The 10828-nt window shown below is 45.7% G+C and overlaps 1 protein-coding gene across 3 annotated transcripts in view; it reads right to left on the reverse strand.

The window, feature by feature from the left end:
- Positions 1 to 10828, reverse strand: part of osbp2b (oxysterol binding protein 2b) — a 50408-nt gene that overhangs the window by 38052 nt on the left and 1528 nt on the right. For 2 of the 3 annotated variants that reach the window (XM_048980678.1, XM_048980668.1), the window contains exon 2: positions 5163 to 5371. In XM_048980678.1, coding sequence (XP_048836635.1) covers positions 5163 to 5371 — 209 coding nt within the window. Of the gene's footprint in view, positions 1 to 632; positions 786 to 5162; positions 5372 to 10828 lie in introns of those variants that run through there. The other variant, XM_048980688.1, reaches the window with a different exon arrangement.

Raw genomic sequence — 10828 nt, forward strand, 5'->3', positions numbered from 1 at the left:
GCCTGTTAGTGTCCCACGGAACCCCGTGGAACCCCGAACAGACAGACAGGGGCATGCGCTTGACTCTCGAAACACAGCAGCATAGTAGACAGGAATTGCTTTAAACGACAGACTGTGTCCCCAGCTGGAGCAAAACAACAAAAAAAAGCACCATCTGTCACACTTTACAACATATTGGAATATGAGGAATAAAAATATCAGAACAGGCTTAGGAAATACTCAGATATGTTAGACAGAGAAGCAGGGTGGTACCATAAAAAATATATATAATTCCTTTTCTTCTGATTTTAATTAATATTACTGCATAAATAATGCTTCCAGCAGAGAGCAAACATATCCAACAGAAATCAGCAGCACTAAAATCCTCTATTGTGCCTCTAACCAGTCAAACTAGCACCAGCTAGCACAAACTAGCCCCCCCCCCCAAAAAAAAAAAAGAGTATCAACAGAGATCCTACCCCAGTTTTACAGAGAACACCAAGAACCTTCAGCACACTGAAGAAATAACGTTTCAAACTCACGGAAGCCCTGTCCGAGATGCACAGCTCACACACACTTGTGAAAGGCGTCCTCTGGCAGCCAGTGCTCATTTACATTTGCTCAGACGGGAGGATAAAATAGCTGCTACTTACGCAAGGGGGCCACCGAGTCCCATCTGTGCGACCCCCACGTCTCCCACTCTGCTGTCCAGACTGAATGAAATTCTTAGAGGGCAGAGGAATGGGCGTCCTCCCATCAGCCCACCACACAGCGCCGCACCGCTACACCAGCCGCTGCTGCTGAATGAGCCACGGCGCGAGGGGCTTACGAGGGAGAGAGAGGAGTAGACGGAGGGAGGGAGCACGGGGGGAGAGGGAAACAGTGCAGGGAGATTGGAGGCTAATTCCTCTCAGCGACTAGTGGCGGGAATCATAGATCAATCCATCATCCGTAGTGTCATGTCCACCGTTCCGGTACAGTGGGCAGATGCATGTGAAAGGCGGGAGAAGGGGGGTGTCACAATTATCCCCGTACCACCAAAGGACCCTGCGCTCAAGGACTGCCCAGAGCCCTGTGACCTTGGTGAAGCAAACAAATAATTTTAAAAATGAGAGGCGTAGGTCAGGTGACTGCTCACGTGACAAGAATAGACTAGCATGAAGCCAAGGGACGTCCGACACACACGGCTTCCCCTGCTGAAACACACTGGCTGTTCCCTGCCTTGTGATCCGGTAATAAATTCACCCTGCTGGCCAGTCTAGGGAAAACACTTAACGAGGCCCATGCATACCTAGTGGAACACTCTGCCTCCTCCCCCAGCATACCTATCTCACAGCTCTGATCGATTATTCTGCTCATAAATACACCGGCAATCGCCAAAAGCCAGTTAGAGAACATAGTCAGGCACTCTTCTCAGCCAGATCACCTGACAGTACAGAAATAGGTTTGTTCAGAGGACCGGCCCAGCTTCATTAGAGGGCCGGTGTAAGTCCGCTAAGTCTGCAGGTATTGATTCATTATCAGCACACTGGTGTAGGTTCGTTTCTGGAAGCCCCAGTGGAAGCTGCTGGAAGCACCACCCTGCTGTGACACAGAACATCTCTAACTGGAGCCTATGGGAGAACTGGTACCAACTCCCCAGGACGGCCCCCAGCACTGGGTACACCCGTTCCTGCCTCAGGAGCAGAGCACCATCTTAGGGGTACTATATTTAGATGCGTATATATTTAGAAACATAGCCAGACTTATGCTGCGCTTTGCCTGCCCACCACAGAGCGGCATCCATCCAGCCCCAACTAATGGGGACTTTCACGAGGCGGTGCTGCCACCTTCCTGCGAAACAGGAGAGGTGATACAGAACAGGGCCTGGCTGCCTCAGATTCAAAGGTCAAAAGGGGTAAGCAGTGATCCACGCCATGGTATTTATACACCAGTAAATAATCCTCATTTTCCCAGAATGGACAGCTACAGAAATTGTCATATAAGGATGGCTCTATAAACCAGCAGACAGAGCGGTAGCTTCAAACTTCCTGGGTTTAATTTCTTCCTTGGCTCTGTGTGCACTGTGAATATCTTTCCCATGTTCATGTGAGTTTTTCGTCATGGCCCAAAAAAAGGCCGTTTAGGTGGCCTGTTGTCTCCAACTTGCCCAGGATGTCCCCTTGCCTCAGGCCAGAAGCTTCCCAGGACAGAATCCAAGCTGAAAGTGGCTCTGTGTTCAGCAGAATTTTAATGGAAGACCAGTGGATGCAAGACTTTAAAACAGAACGTCTGATATCTGAATGCAATTTTGTCAATGTTTTGTGTTGTATTTCAGCAAAAGGCTGTATAAAATGATGAATTATATATAGCATCTTCTATTTACAATCCACAAAAAAAAACTAATGAGGATTCATTTTTGACAGTGAGCTCAAAGTGTTGACAATAGAAAGAATGACCTAAATTCTCCATTCTCTCCACCTGAACGCACCACCGGTATAAACTGCATTCAGACTGAAGGCAGAGAGGGTGCTCCCATTCCAGTTTCTTTCCAATATGCTAACTGTCTACCGCTCTCACCTAGGGAGACAAGAAAGGCTCACCCCTTTAAAACCTCCTCAGACGTTCCAGATTTCTGAAAATGTCATAGAAGAGGGCTGTGGTCCCAGTGCTATGAATGTCTCTGAAAACGCAACAATATGGTCCTGCTCACAACGCAAGAAGGGCAATAAAGGGCCGCAACTACAGCCAGGAAAAATAGCAGAATTGGTTCCAAGGTGCTCCTACTTAAATGGAAACAATCGTTTAAAGGCTAGGACAGTCTGACAGGGCAATTCAGACAGGTACCAGAACAGGTGAGAATGGTCACAGAAGGCAGACATATGGCATAACAGACCAACTGAGTAACCTGACATGGTTTGGGGGATGGGGGGTAAACAGGGGCATTCATGGGGCAACACTTGACAGGAGCCCTTGAATACATTAAATTACACAAAAACTATTGGGCGCGGGGGGGCAACGGTCACATTTTAGAATGAATTGGTGATCAGTGGTCATTGTTGACACACCACAACACACAGTGCACAACAACCAATTTTAACCCATATGCTCATCGTGACATAGCAGGGGGCAGCTAATTCAGCACCCGGGGAGCAGCGCTTGGGGGTGGTACCTTGCTCAGGGTACCTCACTGGTGCCTTGCTGGTCGAGGATTCGAACCTGCAATCTTTTATCCAAGGATCCTGAATTTCTACGGCTCTATACAGGACCTCGCCACTGGAGAGCATGTGAAACAGTGATTAAGCTGAAGAGCCCAAAGCACTTTTGATAACCTCACACATCTTATGACCTTTGTCTCTGACATTCACCTGATATTGGACAAAATATCTACAAACAAAATAGCATAACTGCACATAGGGACACACAGACAGCACTTCTGGGGTACCAAACTATTATTACCATTGGTATGTTTTGGTCCACTTTACAACAAGTAACTGCTGTCACTAGAACTGAACCAGCTCATTCTGGATCTGAAATTCATTGTTTCAAATCTCATTGAAAACCATTTCTGAAATCTGCCAGGAAGACACTCAATTGCACCTTTCTGTAACATTGGGGCCCCGGACACGCCTGGGTGTCTTTGCAGGCTTCAGAAATCCCTGAGCAAGAAGGCATGAAGGAAAAAGCTAAATTTGTAAGCTGAGGAGGTGGGAGGGACAGGAAACACAAGGGTTCAGCCGCGGTGACAGTCACCTAAAAGATCCAGAGCCCTACATGTAGCTTAATTTATCCATCCACCCTCCACATGCTGCCAGTTCTAAGGCCAAGGCTGCCTGTAGTGCTCATTCAACTGGCAAGGAAAAGGCAGTACAGGAATCTAAGGCATCACTATCTTGGTTGGAGACAACACAGACTTTTAAAAGTCATCTTGATTCAGACGAGATTACTAGCTTCTGAGAATATATGCAATACATTCAAAGAGCAGCCATACAGGCTATTCAGCAAGTCCATATTTAAGCATACCAAGACGTTGCACATCAGGTCTTGATTTCTGGTCCTGACAGCTCAGTTAATTGAATTAAATTTTTCCTTATTGAACTGATTTACCCTTCTCTAAGGTTTTAGATATTTTCATATAAATGGAACTTTATGGAGAATAGGGCTTGTCCAGATTATAAATCTTTTATATTGGATAAGAATAAGGTTCCACAAATGTATAGGTATCAGTGGACAATGCTCTGATAAGTACTGATGTCTCTTTAAAAGTTACATAAGAAAACCACATTTATAGCCTGGAAAATGCATAAGTTTTGAATGTTACAAGTCGCAAATGATAAATTTATTTTATATCATTCATAATGAATTTACTTGCAAGTGCACAGATGACATCCACACACTACCCCGCAGATACATGTACCCGATCCTGAGGGCAAAGTGTGCCTAGGTTACAATTTGGTATGGAAAGAACTTGGGCTTATGGCTACAATCAAATGTGGGACGATAGATTGGGGTCAGTCACCGGAACAGCAAGCACCTCCAATGCAAGGAATGTCCAACCAAACCACTGAGTCTGGAAGTGAAAGTTTTCATTGAGCTGATTGTTTGGGCTGTCCTGAAGCATGATTACAGTACTTGTTTAAAGAGTGCCCTCTAGTGTCAATATCAATAATTGACTTGCCTTTTGCGGAACCATCTTCAGTGCCAATACAATGAAAGGAGGCAGTGACCAATGAGTCATGTTGAACTTCATTATAACTGGTGTATCAAATTTAGAGGTAAAGTATAATGATGTTCCAGAATCTCTGCACTAATCAGTGTTATATGTTACAGTGCTTTCTCTGCATTATAGCCCTCTTATGCTACAAGGATATTATATTGTATAACTATTATGAAACTTATTAATGCTTCTTATTCTGACACTAGCCTGCATCCATTATATAGCTATTCTGAATGAGTACCTAATTAACAATGCATAACCCTGTCATACAAGTACCCCACTAACAGCACATCTGAAGTACATTAGTACACCCTTAAGACTATACAGCTCTAACAGGATAGCAGTCCATTAACCACATACAAACTATGTTCTCTGTTAGCGGCCCATTAGTACAACAGTCTTTCTACGCGAGCAGTTAAGCACCATTAACAGTATACAATTGCACTCCACTCTGTCCACACACACTAGGGTGGCGCCATGCACTCACCAGACTGATCATGCATCATGCGGATGGCTTTAGCCTTGGCTAGCTCCAGAGCTGTGACCCAGCGCTGGCGCTCCACCTCGGAGCTTGCTTTCAGGTGGTAGGTGCGGCCACCGCTGCTCAGGACGATGTTGCAGGCGTCCTCCGTGTCAATGTGTGCGGTGGCCAGGTTGATGGTGCCCCGGCAGGTGTGTGCCATCTCTGCCTGGGTCCTGGGGTGCGCATACGTGTGCAAACACACACACACACACACACACACACACACACACACACACACACACACACACACACACACACACACACACACACACACACACACACACAGTAAAACAGACAGGGACAGGGGGACAGGAAGGTGGTCAGTGCTGCATCTTCACTGTCGATTCCATGACACAGCTGTGTGACAGTGACAGACAGAGGAAGGTCTATAGTCTTTTAATCTAATCCTAAAATACTTTACTGCAGTGACAAGGGAACAAAATCAAACCTTTAAGAAATATACTGAACATACTAAGCAAAAGTCCACTTATTTGCACTTTGCAAAAAGCAGTGAATCTTTTAAATGCAGTGAGTGACAATGACAGGGTGAGGTAAGCAGTGGGCAAGTCCCCGGAAGGTTAAAATAGGCAGATATCAGGAGCTCAACAGCACCCTCCGTAATAAAAACACAAATTACACTAATGTAATGTCCAACACACAGGGCAGTGGTTGCTTTGGGTGGGGGGGGGGGGGAGAGAGTTGGTGGCAAGGCATGAAGTCTTAATTCCCCAGGTTCTCCTCTCTGGACCAGCAGATATACGCATATTCTGTACCTAGTGCAATAATGCAGAGAAGATGCCTCTGAATAAACACTGCATGTTTTCCTCCTTCCTCTTGTGGGTTAAAGCCAATGTTTAAGTCACAGGCCTTGTCAAGAGTGGAGATGTCGAGTCATGGAACAGTGTGGAACAAAAGCCCCAGTGGGATCAGAGAAATGTGACAGGGATCCAAAGCAGATAGGTTGGAGGGGGGGGGTTAAGACAGATAACATGTGGGACAAAAGGTCAGGCAGAAACAAACAGGATGGAGGGAGGCATGAAACCTTAACACTAACCGATATTAAGAGCAGATAATAGGTCACACAGTAAAAGGACACACTTTTGTATCTGTGAGCTTACTGGGGTCTTATCCTGGATTGCTTCAGTAATGCAGATGTAAACACTAAACCTGCAGGACACTAATTTTCATCAGAAGAGCCAGAGGTCACATTTATAGTGAGTCGCCATCATCATCATTTTTGAAAGCGAGTCTTTTCGTCTGATGTACAAGATGGGGGAGTTGCTGGCAAAGCACTCATTTAGGACAGAAAAGAACAACATGTTCCTCAGGTGTATGTGTATGTGGCCCCGGACAGCCATCGACTGAAATATCAAACCCCTGCCCTCTGCCCCCCCCCCTTCCAAAGATACCAGCTGGGGGGGGGGGGGGGTCAAACTGAAAACCTCATGGGTAATACAGTCCGGCTGCAGGATCAAAAAAAAAAAACCACACAACTGCCACAAATAGTCCCAGCTGGAAGAGGAGCAAAAGGGACAGAAAGAGGACTGATGGGGGTTGGAAATCATATATAAGGACAGTTGCTAGAGTTAAAGAAATGCAAGGTAGCTGGATGTGGCCCCTGGTTACCTTCAAACAGTACGAATGTCCGTGTCTAGGAAATATGTAGCCCACAGTCAAAATCTACACCAAAAATCCCACCCAGCAATGCCTAGCTTGGCCTGGGGCAGCTACCCTCAGCCACGCTTGACCACATATACCTGTCTGGAGCATGTGAGCACTCAGGTCGACAGGCCGTTTCACATGGATCGACTGAGGTGGATGCACAGACGGACAGAGAGCAGATTCACGGACAGAAGGCAGCAGGCAGACGAGCAGACGGGCAGAGACGGGCAGAGACGGACAGAGCAGAGGGACTGCTGAAAATAGCACCAAGCATCCAAGCAAAACCCAAGCCTACTGTCAGGAGAGCTCACTGTTTTTTGCTCGGCAGACCCCGAGCTAAAATCTCTGTTACACTGCATAAAATTCTGAGTTGTAAGCTACAAATTAACTGGTTGATGTGCAGGGCTGCTACACAGGTGATTGGTGTATTCCATTGCCCGGCTTGTCAGGGTCTCTCCTCCATGCTGCTGTGAGCCCCAGCATCGCATGCAGTTGGGTAATCATAGGCTCCATGCTCTCTTCAACTACAAGTCCCCAGGCCACTATTTATAAGCATCTGCCCCCCATCCCCAGGGCATGCGGGTTGAAGCTGACAAAGGGCACTATGACTGCTTGGCAACGTAAGCTATGCCTGCGGGTGGCTCAAAAACAATGGCGTGGCGGGGCACGGTGACTGTTACCTGTCCCTCCCCAGTGCGCACATCCTCATAAAACACACATCCACAGAGCTGGGGTGCGAGAGAACAGAACAGCTTTTCAGACACACTACAGACACGCAAGGTGGGGGGTGGGGGGTGGGTGAGTGGAGGGGGGTCTGATCCAGGTCATGTTACATTACCCTAAATTACACATTTAGATATCTGAACACCCAAAGTGGGCAGATTTAGGGTAACACTGACTCGCTGGATCATGGCTCCCCCAAAACTAGCAGGAATGAGGTAAGAAACAGAGAAGGAAACACGCAGACATTTAGCCAAACAACAATGAAAATGAACAACACGGATGTGAAGACTATGCATCCAAAACAAACAGGAACACAATTTCTAAACTGGCAGGGTTTAGAAAAGGTTCCCCAGCAGTTTCAATCTCAGGTTTTGGCCACCCAGATGCTAATGAACTCGTAACTTGAAAATTACCCAATCACATCCCCCAAGGGACCCTGATTTTGTACCTTTTGGCAAGGTGCGCAACCAAGAATCTTTTTATAAACAGATAAAAATGGCAATTAGTTTTGCATGACAGAAGCAGAAAAGCTGGCAAATTAAAATATTCATTTAATCTGACAAACTTTCATTTCCAAAATAATCTCACCCATTTTTTGTAAGTAATAAATACAGTATTTGACCACAGTCTAATAAGACCAGAGAAATCAGTCCGAATTCATGCAACTGATCCTCTGAAAGCCCTATTTTTTTCCACCCTGATCCTGACATCAATCCATCCATCCATCCATGAGTGTTCTAACTGCTTATCCTGATCAGGGTCATGGGTGTTCCTGGCAGACTGGAGCAGCTCACTATAAACCTAGGGAAAGGATGAATTATCCCAATTTCCATAACGACCAACTCAAATGTTTAAGTGCTCAGGCACACTGAAAACATGCTTGTGCACCTTTCTGCCAAGAACAGGCCTAGGTGATCTCAGACCCAGGGTATGAAGAGGTCCAAAAGAAACAAGACCCCCATGACAGAGGGGTCCGCGTACAAGGTGGGCCCACGTATGGCCTGAGGTGGGCCTTGGCCAGGCAATGAAAGAGGAAGAACATTGGCCAGTGGCAAAGTTAATGCGGTGTAATCTTTATCAGGATATTAAGGCAGATTGCTGCTGAGAGGCGAGAGTAAGCGGCCTGAGTATGCTAAAGCTTAGAGGGAAAGTCAATTACTAAATTAAGGGGGAAAGTAGGACCTACTGCAAAATTATGGGTATAAAATAGTTTTTTTTCTTTTTTTGTAATTTACCATAACTGCAATAAATTCATGGATGCAACACTGGAGGATCCTGTCATTTTACTAAAGGCTGACTGGTTAAAAGTAACCCTTGAACCACCTGTATTACATATTTAACATCAATCAATACTCCAATCTAATGCACATTTGTGTTAACTGAAGCCATTTCCAGAACCTGGTTAATTGTCTTTGCCTGTAATTTTTGTTTTTCTGTCAGACTGCGTAAGCAATCTGTAAAAGAGTCAGCGAAACTGTAGAGTCAATGATGGCATCTGACTGCAGAATCATGTACAATTCAGAGACAATGCCTACGTGTAACTGCAGAGTCATGTACAATTCAGAGACAATGCCTATGTGTAACTGCAGAGTCATGTACAATTCAGAGACAATGCCTATGTGTAACTGCAGAGTCATGCCTCAGAAAGGAAAAGAATAACCACAGCCTCTTTGCTACCATTTCATAACCAAACTCAGGTTTTAATAATGACTTATACGGAAAATCTAAACCAAGGGAAATCAGAAAGCTAAGTTAACAGACTAGTTGCCACTGAAGCAATCCTGATGCCTGTCACAACCACACAGATGGATCCAAGTTGTGGGGGGCTTCAGAATGCAAATCAGGTGATTTGCACGGCCAGGCAATTTTGCGACAGGAGTCTGCAGCCAGCCGGCGCTGGTCACGAAGGCGGCACAGGGAGACAGCCAGGTCAAGCCGGACACTATCATATCTCCTGGGTTCAACATGCATATAATAACTAACAAACACATCTTGGATACTTATAACTATCAGATTTAACTCAAATACCTAAACAAATATACTTAAGAATATTAAAACAACAGAAACTGAAACCTCTAAATTCTCAGCTGGAGACTTTTGCATTTCCTTAAAAATGCCGTCCCACACTTGTATCTTGGGAGACTCTGAATGCTAGATACAGACAAAGGAAATACATATTTTTTACATCAATTTCCCCAGTTCCGGGGACCAGTGCGGCACTGACTAACCATGGACTGGAGGAGTATTTCCCTTACACAATCAACTCTGATGTACCAGAAAAGCATTTTACCCAACACACATTAATACATTTCATTGTCCTTCAAAAAATGCCGGCTGGAGGGGCAGCTCCGGATGTGGAAGAGTAATGCACACTGGACTGTGGGCCATTTCAAAGGCCAATACCATATAATACCACTTGTCAGGGCTTAAAACCATTACTGGAAACTAGTACTTTTAGCACACTCTCTTACATACCCCCTCTGTTTCATACACACAGACAGACACACCAGTGGAGCCATGCTTTGCCATGCCTCATCTTTCCGGATGCCATCACCTTTCAACACAGTGGTCTATTAACAGGGGGATGTGTGTGTGTGTGTGTGTGTGTGTGTGTGTGTGTGTGTGTGTGTGTGTGTGTGTGTGTGTGTGTGTGTGTGTGTGTGTGGGGGGGGGGGGGTTTGAGTGCTACCCATCCACTATCGCCAAACATATGAGCCTTACACTCATAAACATGATGATGCAAGTGGACAGAGGTTTCAAATGAATGCTAGAGGGTGTGTCTGCCACTTCAACTCCTCACCACAGGCACGTCATTTAAGCTTCCCACAGCACTGAGGACACACACACACCCCGCTATGCTACTCTCCTCATTTTTGTGGGCCCACTTTCAAGTGTCAAAAACTCAACAACCTCAAAGAGGTGTGTCCAAGGACAGCTGACTGACATGTCTACCCAAGGCGACCCAGCCCCAGCAATGAGGTACAATGCTGTGACTTCCAGTCCTGACATCAGGCCATAATATCTGAATGGCACCACTATCTGCCACCCAGTCTGACATCCGTCTTTTTCCTATTACAAACAACCTAGTACCCAAGAATAAATGTATAATTAAGCCTTTCAACCTCGCAAACAGGCATGACAAAGTTTTTCCAATTGTATCACGAGATGATAAAATACCATTTCGCCTCGGTACAGGACCCTGATGTAACTAATTAATAAGCAGAATTTCTTCACAATTTGCAACG

This window comes from Brienomyrus brachyistius, chromosome 2 (genome assembly GCF_023856365.1).
Source record: "Brienomyrus brachyistius isolate T26 chromosome 2, BBRACH_0.4, whole genome shotgun sequence".
Taxonomy (NCBI): Eukaryota; Metazoa; Chordata; class Actinopteri; order Osteoglossiformes; family Mormyridae; genus Brienomyrus; species Brienomyrus brachyistius.